Source organism: Protomyctophum bolini (genome assembly GCF_963924005.1).
Source record: "Protomyctophum bolini genome assembly, chromosome: 13".
Lineage (NCBI taxonomy): Eukaryota > Metazoa > Chordata > Actinopteri > Myctophiformes > Myctophidae > Protomyctophum > Protomyctophum bolini.
Window position 1 is genome coordinate 40,933,271 of NC_137874.1, and position 17,313 is coordinate 40,950,583.

Here is a 17,313-nt window from a genome sequence, read left to right on the forward strand (position 1 = left end):
ATGGCATTGTTATTGTATTTGGATTACATTTTGACTAGGCTATGAGGTGGGGGGAAATAATGTAATTATTTTGTTGCCTGGCCTTACCTTACCTACCTGGAAAAAAACGTGTTTATCTATTTTTCCCCACCATCAGATCAGAATGTGTGACCATGCAGTCTGATAGCCTGAATAACCTCAAACTACTCAAACGAAACAATTAAAGTAGGCTATTGTTCTTTTTGTACAACAGTAAAAAGCCCCGGCTCCGGCGAATAATGCACAACAGCGACCCCTCTCGTCACAAAATTCAATAGTCCATCAATTGCGACGTAGCGCATTGATCATCGACGCAGCGAAGCCAATATGGTCCTATTGCGCCTGCGCTGAAATACGTGTGAATGACACAGTTCTGTACAGCTTTAACGTCATCATAACTCATTGTAATTTTCATGCCAAACTGGACAATTAAATAGTGAGATATTCACAATAATTGTGTTCTATTTGCATATGCATCTATATATGCATGGCAGGCTATTTTAGTAGGCCTACACAGTTTGGTATAGGAGTCAAGAGAACAGGACATTATACATTGAGGACATGTATGAGAGACAGTGAATTAATGGGACTAAATTATGATCTGTAATATGAGAGACATTCTAACAACAAAAACAAACAAGTAAACAAACACACACAACAAGGGATAGTTTTGAATTAAGCTATAGGCTATAGTTTTGGGAGTTGTGGTTCAGTTGGTTAATTATTTGACGAGAATATATAGGAATGAGAGTCATATATTAATATTATTGCTACAGTATAAGTCCCCAGGGAAATGATTTAGCTGGGTATTTAGGTAATGTCTCTGTGAGTGTACACAGGGAAATGATTTAGCTGGGTATTTATAGGTAACGTCAAACTGGGGGTCCTTATAATTGGAATAAAATAAAAATAAAAAATAGAATCACTGCTTGTAATTATTTGTTCGGCCCAAAATGTTGTGTTTGTTGTCATGACTTGTCAAAACTCCAGTTGGCTTTGTCCGCGGCATAAACGTCTTTAAATAAATACTTTAAAAAAATGTCTATGAGGGAAAAATGCATTGGGAATTATTTCCTGGGCCTGGCGTCGTCATTGAACAAGCAGTAGTCTATACTATAATGTGTCGTTTTAACCTCTTCTTTTCTTTGTTTTGTCATAACAAAAACCAAAAACAATACAGTTGTTGAGCATACAGTAGGCCTACAACATAGTCAACAAAAGTGACTTATTTGGCCCAATTAAGCTTATATTACCCACCTTATTAAATAAATAAAATGTCACAGTACCATAATGTTTTCAATTGTTATTGAATGCTCATTGTTTCCCTCTGTGCCAGCTGTCTCGCTCCCATCTGTCAGTCTAGTAGAGAAAAATAATCTCAATTTCATACGCATCGTCATTTTAATGCACTTCACATTTGCGCTTAAAAGATTGCTCCTGTACAGTACTCCTATACTCCGATAATTCAAAAGTACTTAAGTAAAACATTAGCCTAATATTTCTCACCATGTAAAGGTATTAAATGACATAATTCAACAACTGCAGTAATTTAATTTCTCTGCCAATAGATGGCAGCATAATAACATCACCGGTAACAAAAAGAGTGACGGCCTGTCTAGAATGTAGATTATCCTGTGTTGCTGTTCCAGCAAAACTTGCTTGTAGAAAAGAGGTCAACTTTCAGTTTCAATAGAGATAGATAACTGAATATTGAATCTGCATTGTGATAGAACAGTATAAAAGAAGAACACTCAGGTATTGTGTGTGTCCATATCAGGTTGTGTCTCTGCATTCTCATAATCTGGATAATCTTCCTCTGGGAAGAGAGAGGGGAAAAAAAGTGCAGATTGTTAAGATTTAACCCATTCTGGGCGGGAACCCCTTTTGGTGTTTTAACTAAGCATTTATGTTATACTTTAGCTATTGAAAAATCGTGAAAATGCGGCACAAATCTTTGAATATATATTCTTTCAGGATACTTTTATTTTATTTCGACGTCAGGCCTAAATGGGTAGATGTGTGTCTCTCCTCCTCTCCTCCCCTAAAACCCCCTGAACCAACCAATACAAATACAAAATTTGTAATCTTTAAAATCAAGTTAAAAGAACACCTTATGTAAACCATACTGCTACTAAATGGAAACTATAAATGAAAACTACGCTATGATGACTAAAACTAAGACTAAATGTATTGACAATTTCGTCCAACAGATAAATACTAGACTAGTAAAATGTTAGGAAGGGACTAGTGGACAAGACATGTTACACTTGGTTGCATTCAGCAAGTGTAAAATCAGTCATTACGACGGCATCAAGGCCCGCCAAAATACATTTTAGTCGACTAAATCAAATGTAGATTTAGTCGACTAAAATCTTCTGACATTAGTAGACTAAAGGTCATTACACACTGGCGAATTAGCGACGCGATGCGAATAAGCGATCTGAAAATGCGAAATGTGGAGTGTTGCAGTTCGCCTGCGAATCTCGACACCAGAGCGAACAAATAAAGAGCGAAAACTGTCGCATTTTCGCACATTCGCCACTGATGTGGAAACTTGCATGGACTTCAATTGGTTTTTTAAAATGCGAATTATTCGCACGAATATATCGCGTCGCCAATTCGCCAGTGTGTAATGACCTTAACACTAAAACATTCCGGTGACTAAAATGTGACTCAAACGGAATAAAAACTAGTCAAAAGGAAAGGAAAGGTACTATGTTTACCCAGGGTAACTGGACTAAGGAAAGGAAAGGAAAGGAAAGGTACTATGTTTACCCAGGGTAACTGGACTAAGGAAAGGAAAGGTACTATGTTTACCTGTGGACTAAGCTCAAGAACTTGTTTACAGCCAGGCCCTGCTCATAGAACATTTCATGGTAGGGGTTCAATGCCTTGTCCAAGGGCACTTCAGCGGTGGTCAAGAGACTATATGACTAAAACTAAAACTTGCTGCCAAAAACAACACTGCACTTGAGTCAAAGTACTCGTCCCGTCAGGTCTCAACCATTTGGGTGTGGTTTGGGCTTTAGGAGGGTGGATGTTTCACCTATTCATGATGACACATCTTACCTTCTTTCTGCTTCTGATTCTGATTGGCCACTTGCTCCAGGAAGTCTGAGTTCTCGTAGTCATCGCCATCTACAATTACAATTTAGGCATTTAGCAGACGCTCTTAATCCAGAGCGATTTACATTAAGCAAGAACAAAAAAGCATGGGAATACATCACATAAAAAGCATTTATCATGAAACATGCGTAAGCTAAGAAAGTAACAGTGGAATATCTATATAATGAAACTATACATATAAACTATACATATAATACTATACTATGTTATATGTACTATGACGTGCTATGACTACATACAATGCAATTATAGTGCTGTCTACATAACATGCTATAAGTCTGTATCAAATGCTATCTAAGGTTTTCAGACTACGGCGGAAGATTGGGAGTGATGCTGCAGTTCAGTTGCATTCCATAGTTTTGGAGCCAGAAGGGAGAAGAGTTTGGGACGTGTGGAGCGTCTGTTTGGTGTTTGCAATTACAGCTTATTGAGTTCAATCAATCGTTTTTCAAAGTAGATTTTTCACTCCGGTACAGATGGTCTAATTCCAGTTAGTTTCTAATAAAGGTGATTGATATTACATATTCCTCCATTCAAATTAAGTGTTTATAATATAATAATATAATATTTTACCCCCCCCAAATTATTTAGATAAAGAAAATAAATAAATCCATAGATAGACTTGCCTTCACTGACTGGTAAAGAAGGTGGAAAGATGTTCTCATAATCGTACAGATTATTATCTTCTTCTAAAAGAACAAAAGAAAGAAAGCACAGAGAAGAGCTGCATTAGTTACCAAAACACACTCTGTCTGTCTGTCTGTCTGCCTATACCCTCTTAATATAGTAAGACAGAACATCAAGGTCCTGGAAATACTCAAGAAGAGATTCAATAATATTGTTCTCAGAAAGTGTTCACTGACTTCGGATCTGCTTTTCACTGAGACAAAGACATATATTATGTATTGGAAACTAATGCTATTTGAAAGGATATGATGTGACTGAATGGCTCCCCCGTCAGTTTCCTCTTCCATGCTGCACGTTAGTTTCAGTTGACATTATTCCACTGGTGTCTATACGACCATACGCATATCACCACCCATCACTCACATTATAGTCAGGCTTGAAACCTCATACTGTGTAATACATACACGTGATGTGAAAATACACATACCTGTATAGTATAAGATCTCCCATGCTATGCCTATGAGAGACTATAGTCACTGTACCCAGGTACAGTATAAGATCTCCCATGCTATGCCTATGAGAGACTAGTCACTGTACCCAGGTATAGTATAAGATCTCCCATGCTATGCCTATGAGAGACTAGTCACTGTACCCAGGTATAGTATAAGATCTCCCATGCTATGACTATGAGAGACTAGTCACTGTACCCAGGTATAGTATAAGATCTCCCATGCTATGCCTATGAGAGACTAGTCACTGTACCCAGGTATAGTGAGATCTCCCATGCTATGACTATGAGAGACTAGTCACTGTACCCAGGTACAGTATAAGATCTCCCATGCTATGCCTGAGAGACTAGTCACTGTACCCAGGTATAGTGAGATCTCCCATGCTATGACTATGAGAGACTAGTCACTGTACCCAGGTACAGTATAAGATCTCCCATGCTATGACTATGAGAGACTAGTCACTGTACAGTATATAAGCACTGAATATCAAATTCGTAATAGGCAGCCTGAAGGCACGAGGGAGAAATTAAATCTACATTATATAGCTAAAGTATAACATTTAACTTCACCGTGGCACATTTAACACTGAAACCCTATATATATATATATATATATATATATATATATATATATACATATATATATATATATATATATACACACACATGATTGTATGATGAATAGCAACAATATTGTAGCTTAAGAAGAGAACACAATGTATGGTAAAAAATACAGTGAGCATTTAAACTCCTCATACCAATTGACGACTTTGTGCTTATCTGTAAATATTGTTATTTGACATCATGTTTTAACTAGAGATGTTAATGAATGGGAAGTATAAGACGTACCGTTTTGTGAGTGTGCCGTCTCTGTGATCACGTCGACGTTTTGATACACATCTGATTCTGCGAGTGGATTTCTGCAGAAACATCATTGGAGACATCATGCCAAGCATTAGGTCTCTGGTGTTCAATATGTGTGCCTGTTGCTTTTGCACGCAAGCGAATAATATTCTTTTAAACCATATTTTAACCATATTTGTTGCAGTGGTGGAAACAGTACTCAGTTGTTTTACTTAAGTAAAAGTAAACACAAATAAAGACCCCCAGGAAAGTGTTCTAAATCTTCTAAACGTCATTGACATAATTATATCTATTTGCTAAAAGGGTGAAGTTTTCCTTTTAACACGACTGGACAGTCGACGATAATGATGTGACGATTTACGATTTCCAAGCCTTTCGGTGAGCAAACTGAATGACACAACATGCGTTTTTTATACTTACACATACATGGCCTCCATAGTGCTTCTTCTCTGAGCTACAAGGATACAACAATCAGACCAAAAGAGAGTTTTAGACCATGGGTACTCTTCCCCGTACAACATGCTGGGAGGAAACCTCATAACTCAAATTTTCAGGAAATCAAAAATATACAGTAACATTTTCAGGACCTGAGATCAGATTCTAAAAATGTCTTCTACATCCTGACAGTTTTCTGAAAAAGCTATGTTTCTATGTCAGTCGTTCTTTGATTTTTGAAAAATAGCAGACCTACAAGCTCGTAGCGCGCCACTCGGTGGCACGCTATGAGCTTGTAGATCTGCTATTTTTCAATAGCCAAAGCATAACATAATGCACCAAAAGGGGTTCCCTCCCAAAATGGGTTAAGTAAACCATATATTATAATTTTTAAACAAAGCAATACCGCCTCATCAAAGTTGGTGTTGTAACTTTATATATTGTCAATTACTTCCATGAGAGGGGGGGGAAGAGGTGGTGGAGTTAGTGTCTTTAGCGGACATTGTGAGGGTCCAATGGAGTTAAGAGGTTTTGTCCAAAGCACTTTTTACTACTTTCCATTGGTTCAAAAACCTACAAAATGGAGTTATGAAGTTTCCTCCCCCGACAGCAATGAATACTGTAATAACTACAGAGGTGAATATTAATAACCTTGTCAGTCGTACAGTACTCACCACGACGGGAGACATTAACATAATTAGGCTCCTCCTCCTCGGTATGTGTGACTGTAATCAACATGAAGAATATTTACTTTAAGTTAAATTGCATGTCATTAAATACATTGTTATGATGACTGTAATCGACATTGATGATCGATGATTTACATAAAAGACGTGCAATTATCTTCATCTCTATAATTGACATCGTCATTGTCTTAATTAAAGTGTGCCGTGATTTTTCCCCCATCCTAAAACATGATCATCAGGTACTACGATTATACTAGGAGGAAGATTTCTTAAAATAAAAAAAAAGTGTACAAAAAAAAAAGTGTTAAAATTATGTTTTTATGTGGCCACACCTACCAGTTCATTAAGTATGCCTGTTTTTCTCCCTAGCACCACCCACCTGAACTTAAGCCTCACCCACAGCTGTTGTTGTTGTATGATAATGGGGAGGGGTTAGGCTTATGATGTCACTAAAATGGTGTTTTTTCGATTGGGCCTTTATTTTTATTTTTTTATCCTACGATTTTGTAACCCATTTTTCACCCCTGTGTCAATCATCTAATGTGATACTGGGCTCTACACACCCTCCGCCAACCTAGTCCCCATATATGGGGGACAAGGGGAGAGCAACGGACTTGAACTCATGCTTCCTTCATGCCTGAGTGTCCAAGTTGCTCCTTTACACCTGACAGGGGGGAGTTTCCCTGGTTGGACGTAGCGCGTGGAAGGAACACGTTATTCCAACCAGTTCCTTTCCCCTCCATCAGGCGCCCCGGCTGGCCAGGGGGAGGCAGTTTAGAGACCAGGATTACTGCATGTTTTTTGTGAGGGTACCTATACCCTAGGGGACACGGGGAGAACATGCAAACTCCACACAGAAAGTCCCTTTCGCCAACCCCGCCTTCGGGTATGGGCACTGATGACGCGGCGGAGGAAACACGCCGCCAGCACCCACCTGGGGGTCTATTTGAATAATGTTAACTCCATAGACAGAAAAAGTGACATGTTCTGTGTGCGGCTGAAAACGTACGACAAACTAACGTCTCGTTTATCCTCCGTTGCACGACGGAGAGACACACTGTGACGCATCGGTGAGCTTGATCGGGTCCACCGTTCCAGGAGCATATATATATACAGTGTAGCATGAATCAATTAGGCATAACTGGGCTCACCTGGTGAGATCTGCACGGGTTCCACCGCTGGAGCGTCCCTGCAAAGGTTAAATTCAGAGTTTTGCCAAAAACAGGTCTGTTATAGACAGTGTTAACCCTGATCTAAACACATTCGCACCACAAAGACTCTTGAGAACATGCATTTTTAGTTGTAGGCGCCTGGTGTGTGTGTATAATAGATTTAAACACTCTTTTGTTCCCCTGCATGTCAATCAAAATGCTCAATCAGAGATTGCCGAATGCACTTTAATGACTCAGATATTCAAGGATTGCCAAAAGCACTTTTTTGACTAGTTGCACTTTATCAAAGGGAAATGTGTGCAATATCTCCGTTTTGTGTATATTGTGGGTGTTTCATGGTGTTTTTCCTTTTCGTATGTGAACGTGTCTGTTCTTTGTATGCAGCTGTGACTCTGTCTCCAAGACACATTTCTCCCGAGGGAGACAAATAAAGACAACCTTGAACCTAGATTGATGGATTCCTAAAGGCACGGAGCATTATACAGTAGTCAAGCTGCGAGGAAATGAAGGCATGGACAACTGTCTCTCTCTCTAGGTCAGAGGGAGGTAGATATATCAGGCCTTGATTTGAATTTCGAGCCACATATCAAAAAAAGTGGTTCAAACCCGTTTCTTTCAGCTAAGAAACATTGCCAAAATCAAGTCTCTTTTTTTAAACCCTTCGAGATCTGGAACAACTCATTCATGCTTTTACTTCCTCCCGGCTGGACTATTTATTGCAACTCATTATTCAGTTCACTATACCTCCAGTCGCTCTTCAATGCATCGCCTCCAGTCGGTGCAGAATGAATACAGCTGCCAGACTTTTAACGAACACTTTTAGAAGGTCTCGTATCACCCCTGTGCTTGCTGCTTTACACTGGCTTCCAATTGACTGCAGAATTGTTTTTAAAATTGTATTAATCACTTTTAAAGCTCTCCATGGGCTGTAAAATCTGAATCCTCCCCCACCCCACCCCCCCCCCCCCCTTTTCCCCTCACTGTATCTTTTCCCTTCTTGCTTATATATGATGAATTCCTGTTCTGTTCTTTAACTACATAGAAGTGTCTATTTGTATGTCTCTATATGTTTTGATGAATTGAACAATGTGGACCCTGTTGTAAACAAGTGTAATGCTTAATTGGGTCGTCCACTCACAGTTAACAGTCTCTGTATTGAGTTTGTGCTTGAAATGTAGGCCTACTGTAATTCTACAAACTGTTAATAAATATTTCAATCAATCAATGTCTCGTCACGTACATAAATTAACTTTTATTCCCCATAGCAAATGTGAGAACACTGAGGTCTTCAGGTAAAGACCTTCTTAAAGTTCCCGAAAACAAGACTAAGAACAAAAGGCGATAGAGCTTTTGCAGTTGTAGCCCCTTCCCTATGGAATGAATTACCTCGTTCCCTAAGGAGGGCAGAATCTGTCGAGACGTTTAAAAAGCTGCTAAAAACCTATTTGTTTCGTAGGCACTTTTGTTTGTAATATTGTCTATATGATACCTACTGTATGTTTATATATTTTATTACTACTCTGTCATAGAGCACCGAAGTCCTGACGTAACTCGCTCATCCCTTCGATTCCCCTGGTTCAATGCAACTAAACAAATACATGAACCTGGGGACTGACGCCCTCTACTGAAAGTGACGTCAGACTTCGGTGCTCTATTGTGTTGTTGTTTAATTGTTGATCTACTGTATGTGTCGCTCTTGTTTTATTTCATTTTATTTATTGTACAGCACGTTGTGACATTTGTTTTGAAAGGCGCTTTATAAATAAGTTTACCTTTACCTTATACCTTGATCTTGCGGCCAGCAGCCTTATAGTTGGAAAAAGCTATAGCTTTGACAACGGCACTAATCTGCTTATCAAATTTAAATTTGTCAAAGAGCACTCCTAGGTTTTAGACAACGGGGCGTTGGGGTGTTGGCACTGAGAGTGGGCCAAGGACAGTCAAGCGGTACGTGGGACAGCTTGGGGCATAATTATGATCAAAGACCAGCACCTCAGTCTTTCCCACGTTTAGTTGTTAAAAAGTTACAGGCTGTCAGTATTATACAGTATTGGCTACAGTTTTAGATTAGATTAGATTACATTTATTGTCACTGCACATAGTAGGCCTACACAAATACTTTGACAATGAAATGAAGAGTGGCGTCCAGCCAGAGTGCAATACAGTAATGCAGTAAATGAGAGAATAAATGCAGAAAATGTACAATATGTACAGTATAGACAGGCTGGTAGGCTATAGTATTATCATACTGTACTTACCCCGGGGCTGTGGGTAGCTGTCTTGTAATCTGATTGGGCTTGGTGACTGCATGGAACAACAGAACAACAGAACAATTTACCCTATTTTAGAGCCGAATAAAAGTGGGTTCGGCGCTGTAGAGCCTACAATGTGACATCATTTGAGGTTCGGGGGGGGGGGGGGGGGGGGGGGGGGGGCGGGTACCGTCCTAAAGTCGGCTCTTCGTTGCTACTGAAAATTTCTGACGAGACGAAATCATTTCGGCACTACAGCGCCGAAACAGCGGTGAAATAGGAGTATGAATCGGCCCTATATCTGTGATCGGCAATCTGGAAAACCAATCTTTTACATGCAGTTTATACGGCAGTGGTTCCCAAACCTTTTCATGTAAAGGACGCCCAAAACGATACTCATTAGCCTGAGGACCCCCATTTGAAAATACATGCCAAGGACCCCCATAAGAGAGGATCTATACGTCTCTAGGACCCCCGGTTTGACCTGAACTATAGGCTATGGGACCCTATTTATTGGCATTTCTATCTCTGGGACCCCATGCAGTGTATATTGTCAAATCAAAGCTAATTTAACTCTGAGAGTGTACAAATCCATTTGTACACTCTCAGAGTTACAGACCTAACTGTAATTTAGCTGGAACTCCCTCAAGGACTCCTGTCCCCTGGGGGTCCCCGGACCCCACCCCACTTTGGGAACCACTGTTTTACACCATTCTGACCTGAGATCAGATTCATACGAGGTTTCCACTGGACACAGACACTGGTCTGATTAACCCATTCTGACCTGAGATCAGATTCTAAAAAATGTCAGTCGTTCTTTGATTTTTCAAAAAATAGCAGACCTACAAGCTCGTAGCGCGCCACTCGGTGGCGCGCTATGAGCTTGTAGATCTGCTATTTTTCAATAGATAAAGCATGACATGATGCTAACACCAAAAGGGATATTATATTCAGAATGGGTTAAGTGGTATATATGGTATAATATAATTTTTCATCTTTGTGACAGGCCTACACATTCTCGGATTATCCCTAGTATTGATCTGATCGGAGCATCCCTAGTATTGATCTGGCTTCCTCACCTTTTTATTTCTATATTGATAACATGATCTCACATCAACATGTATAATCTCTGTAGTAATTGCATAATTATGTTATATTAAATAATGATAATTGTGTGTATACGTTTACCTGTTTTTGAGCGCATCACAGCGAACCTGCTCCCCTCGCGTTGGCTGTCAACATATAGTGCTTCAAGTCAGTTAAAAAAAATACACAATCTAATCTAATTCTAATAGGAAAAAAAAGTGAATCCCTTACACTGTAGTGGCAAGTATAGCATTTACGGGCAAATATGTTTAAAGGACAACTTCACCACTTTTCAACCTATCTTGATATATTAGGTCCTCTGATAAAATGGCACCATTCTTTTCTACTCAAGTCTGTGTCTCATAGGAGGAGGAGCAGTGGGCAGTTCAGAAACCCGTCCACCAGTGACATCATCGATGGGGAATCCAAGGCTTTCTAGTCCTGAAAAGTTGCAATCCGAAAATGGAAGCCACCGTTCTCACGATAATAAAAACAATTGTAAAAAAAAAAAAAAGTTTCTTCCTTCAGAAAACTGTCAAGATTTATAGAAGACATTTGTAGAACCGTTATCACGTCTAAATGGGTTAACGTAGGACTTGAGACGTTGTACTTATATACGTTCCACCAACTGGCTCAGAGCTGTTATATAAATATATACGTTGAGCTAGCTGTTATATACAGTACGTTCCACCAACTGGCTCAGCAGGTTGGATGAAATATCTATACTCACAATGTCTGCTGGTCATACAGGCGGTTCTCTTCATGTATGATCTCTGTAGAGGAGAGGAGAGGAGAGGAGAGGAGAGGAGAGGAGAGGAGAGGAGAGGAGAGGAGAGGAGAGGAGAGGAGGGGGGGAGGGGAGGGGAGGAGAGGAGAGGAGAGGATATAGTGGAGATGCGGTGCATGTGTAACGACATGGATTTCGAAACAAATTTGTGCAACGCAAAAAATGCCGTGTTCAAGTTCAGGAGACTTTGGAGAAAAAAAAACATTTCACATTTCACCCCCCCCCCCCAGAAGCAAAGATTTCCGTTAAAAACGTTCGCTCTGAAAGAATATATATTCAAAAAGCATAACATAATGCTTAAAACACCAAAAGGGGTTCCCCAAAATGGATTAAAATGATTTAGAAGGCGTTTCTAGAAACGGCCTCATAGACAGTCCTAAATGGGATAACCCATTTAGGCCTGACAAAATCCTGATAGTTTTCGGTCAGGATTTGCACCACATTTTCACGATTTTTCTAAAATAATAATAATAATAATCTTTATTGTACCGAAGGATATTTGTCTTCACAATCTGTTCAACAGTTCAACACCCACATCAAAAACAACACAGAGCACATTACACCAAGACAGTACAAAAAAACAAAACATGAGGTCCCCACAAGCTGTGTACAGAACCATCCTATCGGCGGGGCAGTTTGTTTAATGCCGCGATGGCTGAGGGGACAAAACTCCTACTAAAACGGTCCTTTTTCCATGGCAAGGTTCTGTATCTTTGTCCAGATGGCATGAGGTTAAAGAAACGATACAGAGGATGGTCAGTGTCATTTGATATCGAGAGTGCTAGTCGTGTGATGGCATTATTGTTCATATCAGAAAGTGTGGGTGTAGGAAGTCCGATGATTTTGGAAGCAATACGGGTGATACTGAAAAGTTTGTTCCTGTTAGGCATGGACAGTATGGTGTAGAAACATGCAGAACAGTACAACAGAACACAAAACAGCAGACCTACAAGCTCGTATGAGCTTGTAGATCTGCTATTTCTGCAAACTTACGGCTCTTCTTCCTGCATCGCAGACACAGGAACGTGAGCGCGCTGAGCGAGAACACCGACACCACCGTCAGGACGGCGGTCGCGGCGACGTCGCTGCCCGTCATACTGTCATGCCTGCAACGACACAAGAGGAAGTTGAGTCATTATGTACGGTTACAGAAGTACACATAGTTCATTACAAAAGCAGGAGGAAGAGATATATTACAGTCACTGGAGGGGGGGGGGGGTATCTGCACCCCCCGGAAATATACTTCTAATCAGTGTTTTCTTATTGGAAGAAATGTGGCTGAAAATGACGAGCTATGATAAAAAAGTTGTCAAAATGTCCCACCTATACCTCAAAACCCCCTTTTTGGTATATGGCTCTGGCGAAATTGCGTAAAGGCAAATATTAATTAATTAATTAATAGAGCGATAGATAATAATAATAAGCTTTATTTATATAGCACCTTTCATACAGGGTTGCAGTTCAAAGTGCTTCACAGGCAGGACATACATCAAGTGCTTTACAGTACGGTCATATAGGTTAAAAAAAACACAAGACAAGACAAGACAAGACCGTGAATGTGCATGGCATCAGACATTGAGATAAAAATAGGTCCAGCATTTAAGATATTTGTTAAGAGAAAAATATATATATAGAATAATATAGTAAACCTGCTGTTGAGGATCTTAGTGTTCTAGATAGATGGAGTGTATGATGGTAGGAAATCTGTTATGTTCTATATGCAGGGCCTTGGCTGTTGTAAACTATAAGTAGTATACCTTAAAATCTATTCTATGGGAGACTGGAAGCCAGTGGAGGGTGTTTAATACTGGTGTGATGTGTTCTCTTTTCTTTGTTTTCGTTAATAATCTAGCAGCAGAGTTTTGTATGAGTTGTAGTCTGTCTATGGCCAGTCCTGTGATTAGAGCGTTGCAGTAATCTAGGCGGCTAGTGACAAAAGCGTCGATGATTTTTTTTACATCTTGGTTATATTTCTGAGATGAAAAAATGCAATTTTGGTTATTTTGTTGATGTGGGATGTGAAGTTGAGGTCTGAATCTATTATTACTCTGAGGCTGGTTACTTGTGGTTTAACCCACGCGGCTAGATGTCCTAGAGAGTTCATCACATGATCTCTTTTTAACTTAGGGCCTATACCATGTAGCACCTCTGTTTTATTGTCGTTTATAGTTTTAATAGGTTTGCGCTCATCCAGTTGGTTATATCCCTGAGGCAGGCGGTGAGGTGGTTTACTGCATCTGTGTTGTGATGGTTCTATGGAAATGTATAATTGTGTGTGTGTCATCTGCGTATATGAGTGATAATTGACGTTGTGCTTTCTAATGATGTCTCCTAGAGGGAGCATGTAGAGAGAGAACAATAGGGGAGCACGGTCAGTTACTCCCTTGGGCGACACCAAAGGGGACAGCATGTTTGCCAGATATACACTGTCTCCCAGGCCAACACAGAATTGTCTCCCTGTGATGTAGGTTCGTATCCAGTTTAGGACTTTCCCATTTAGACCAACAATGTGTTGAAGACGGTGGAGTAACATATTATTGTGGTCTACCAGGTCAAATGCCGGGCTTAAATCCAGGAGGACGAGCACCGACAAACAAAACATTCTTTAGTTTCTGGTCTGAGAGGCTCATCAAAATGTGGTCCGTACGTGGCTCAAATTCCTGAATAAATAATGGGCCTTATAATATATGGGAAACTTTGACAGGAAAAGACTCGCTCACCGTATAAAAAAAGTAAAACTCCTTAGACTTGAGACTTAGAAAAATAAAAAATATTTTATTTTATGATGCTGTGCTCATGGTGCTCTGTGCTCATGGTGAAATTAAAAAGCAAACGTTTCAGTCCCTTGACCCTGTCCCTTGACTCCTTCAAAACCGCTCTCAAAGGGCACCTACGGATGGCTGCAATTCGAAACTGGCCCCTGTAAAATCTGAATCCCCCCCCCCCCCCCCCCTTTTCCCCTCACTGTATATGTATCTTTTCCCTTTTTGCTTCCTATATGATGAATTCCTGTTCTGTTTTTTAACTACATAGAAGTGTCTATTTGTATGTCTCTAAATGTTTTGATGAATTGAACAATGTGGACCCTGTTGTAAACAAGTGTAATGCTTAATTGGGTCGTCCACTCACAGTTAACAGTCTTTGTATTGAGTTTGTGCTTGAAATGTACTGTAATTCTACAAACTGTTCAATCAATCAAAAAAGGCTATATGGAACCAGAGCTACATCCCTACCGGCTTTCTATGCACCATTTAAGGCCGTTTCCAAATTAAAATGTAAAAGACCAATATTATTATTATGAAGAAAACAAGATGTTAAGGCCGCTAAAACAAATAAAGTTTACCTTCAGAAAAAGCGTTGTTTATATGGCTTCTGAATGTAGCTCTTTTAACATGTAATGTCTATATGGAGTGACTTCACGTCAACGCCACTAGGTCTGGAAAGGGGGCGGGGATTGGCTGTGAGACAGGCCTATTGTACACACAAACAGAAGGGAGAACCCCAGACTTTTATTAGTGGTACTACTTGTTTGTTTGTTTTGGTTTCATCACTTCCAATCTCACTTTTTTATCCCCCCTGAATATGAACCTATAAATATTATAAGCCCAAATATTGCTTTCGACACCACAATAGACACCCCCAGAATTAAAGCAATTATTACATCATTTTCAACTCTCCACCAAAAAGCACACAAGGAGAATGACGTTTTGACATGTGTGTGTGTGTGTGTGTGTGTGTGTGTGTGTGTGTGTGTGTGGTTTTTGTTTTTACCTCCAGTGAAGGCCCCTCTCCTCCCCTCAGCTCAGTCTCACAGTGTGACCAGTGAAGGCCCCTCTCCTCTCAGCTCAGTCTCACAGTGTGACCAGTGAAGGCCCCTCTCCTCTCAGCTCAGTCTCACAGTGTGACCAGTGAAGGCCCCTCTCCTCTCAGCTCAGTCTCACAGTGTGACCAGTGAAGGCCCCTCTCCTCTCAGCTCAGTCTCACAGTGTGACCAGTGAAGGCCCCTCTCCTCTCAGCTCAGTCTCACAGTGTGACCAGTGAAGGCCCCTCTCCTCTCAGCTCAGTCTCACAGTGTGACCAGTGAAGGCCCCTCTCCTCCTCTCCTCTCAGTCTCACAGTGTGACCAGTGAAGGCCCCTCTCCTCCTCTCCTCTCAGTCTCACAGTGTGACCAGTGAAGGCCCCTCTCCTCCTCTCCTCTCAGTCTCACAGTGTGACCAGTGAAGGCCCCTCTCCTCCTCTCCTCTCAGTCTCACAGTGTGACCAGTGAAGGCCCCTCTCCTCCTCTCCTCTCAGTCTCACAGTGTGACCAGTGAAGGCCCCTCTCCTCCTCTCCTCTCAGTCTCACAGTGTGACCAGTGAAGGCCCCTCTCCTCTCCTCCTCTCCTCTCAGCTCAGTCTCACAGTGTGACCAGTGAAGGCCCCTCTCCTCTCCTCCTCTCCTCTCAGCTCAGTCTCACAGTGTGACCAGTGAGACAATAGCGTTGTCGACAGTCGACACACAGAGCATTGTGCTGCAGACGGAAGAGGTTAACACGCTTCCTCTTTCAAACTGAAGCCCTCACCACATCCGCCCTCCTCCCCTCCTCCTCCTCCTCATCACCTCGCTCACAGGAAGAAGACCCTCGCTCACATCAGCATGGTGGGAAAAGTACACGCACATGAATACTGCATTGTAGAAAATACACCCGTTACAAAAGGTAAAAGCCTGGAATTCTAAATGTACTTGAGCAATAGTACATTTACAAGCAACCCAGGTCTATTATGAAAACAAGCCCGAAAGAAGTGACTATGGGCCACATGAGCACACGCACGCATGCATGCACGCACACACACACACACACACACACACGCACACACACACACACACACACACACACACACACACACACACACACACACACACACACACACACACACACACACACACACACACACACACACACACACACACACACACACACACACACACACACACACACACACACACACACACACACACACACACACACACACACACACACACACACACACACACACACACGTTGGTATAAGTATACCTTCTCAAGCACTGTACCTGTAAGTGCAGTTTGGAGACAAAGAAAATTGCAATATTAAATCCACTATATAATTTGACAGCTGTAGTTACTATACCGGTAGTTATTATGCAGATTTAGGTTTTTATAAAAACAAATCATTAAATATTATTTTGATGTATTATTATAGGCTAAGCTGCCAGCCTGCCAATACATTAATGCATTGCTAATTTAAATGCGGGTTGTAGCATGCTACTAGGACACAGGACAGAGACAGTGGGGGGGCTGTAGTGTAGCATGCTACTAGGACACAGGACAGAGACAGTGGGGGGGCTGTAGTGTAGCATGCTACTAGGACACAGGACAGACAGTGGGGGCTGTAGTGTAGCATGCTACTAGGACACAGGACAGAGACAGTGGGGGCTGTAGTGTAGCATGCCACTAGGACACAGGACAGAGACAGTGGGGCTGTAGTGTAGAATGCTACTAGGACACAGGACAGAGACAGTGGGGGCTGTAGTGTAGAATGCTACTAGGACACAGGACAGAGACAGTGGGGGGGCTGTAGTGTAGCATGCTACTAGGACACAGGACAGAGACAGTGGGGGGGCTGTAGTGTAGCATGCTACTAGGACACAGGACAGACAGTGGGGGCTGTAGTGTAGCATGCTACTAGGACACAGGACAGAGACAGTGGGGGCTGTAGTGTAGCATGCCA

At 41.2% G+C, this 17,313-nt stretch overlaps 1 protein-coding gene across 3 annotated transcripts; it reads right to left on the reverse strand.

Annotated features, from left to right (window-relative positions):
• Positions 1-1,371: 1,371 nt before the first annotated feature.
• LOC308326650 (uncharacterized protein) lies at positions 1,372-15,973 on the reverse strand. Of its 3 annotated transcripts, XM_080779621.1 has the most exons (13): positions 15,927-15,973; positions 15,333-15,351; positions 12,555-12,667; positions 11,505-11,547; positions 10,877-10,920; positions 9,695-9,740; positions 7,416-7,453; positions 6,253-6,303; positions 5,564-5,597; positions 5,129-5,199; positions 3,771-3,833; positions 3,088-3,156; positions 1,372-1,834 (listed from the first exon to the last, which is right to left on the reverse strand). In XM_080779621.1, the coding sequence occupies exons 3-13, from the start codon at positions 12,655-12,657 to the stop codon at positions 1,770-1,772; spliced, it is 627 nt and encodes a 208-aa protein (XP_080635747.1). In that variant the 5' UTR covers positions 12,658-12,667; positions 15,333-15,351; positions 15,927-15,973; the 3' UTR covers positions 1,372-1,769. The 3 variants fall into 3 exon arrangements, with proteins under 3 accessions (XP_080635747.1, XP_080635748.1, XP_080635749.1); XM_080779622.1 differs by lacking the exon at positions 15,333-15,351 and having other exon boundaries at positions 12,555-12,669; positions 15,915-15,951; XM_080779623.1 differs by lacking the exon at positions 15,927-15,973 and having other exon boundaries at positions 10,877-10,936.
• Between the last annotated feature and the right edge of the window lie 1,340 nt (positions 15,974-17,313).

Bases quoted from the DNA above. Each gene is read 5' to 3' on its own strand.
- LOC308326650 (XM_080779621.1), bottom strand. From the start codon at position 12,657: ATGACGGGCAGCGACGTCGCCGCGACCGCCGTCCTGACGGTGGTGTCG. The intron at 6,304-7,415 runs GTGAGCCCAGTT...TGTTGATTACAG, and splicing joins ACCCGTGCAGATCTCACCAG to TCACACATACCGAGGAGGAG. The intron at 5,598-6,252 runs GTGAGTACTGTA...GTATCCTTGTAG, and splicing joins TGTTAATGTCTCCCGTCGTG to CTCAGAGAAGAAGCACTATG.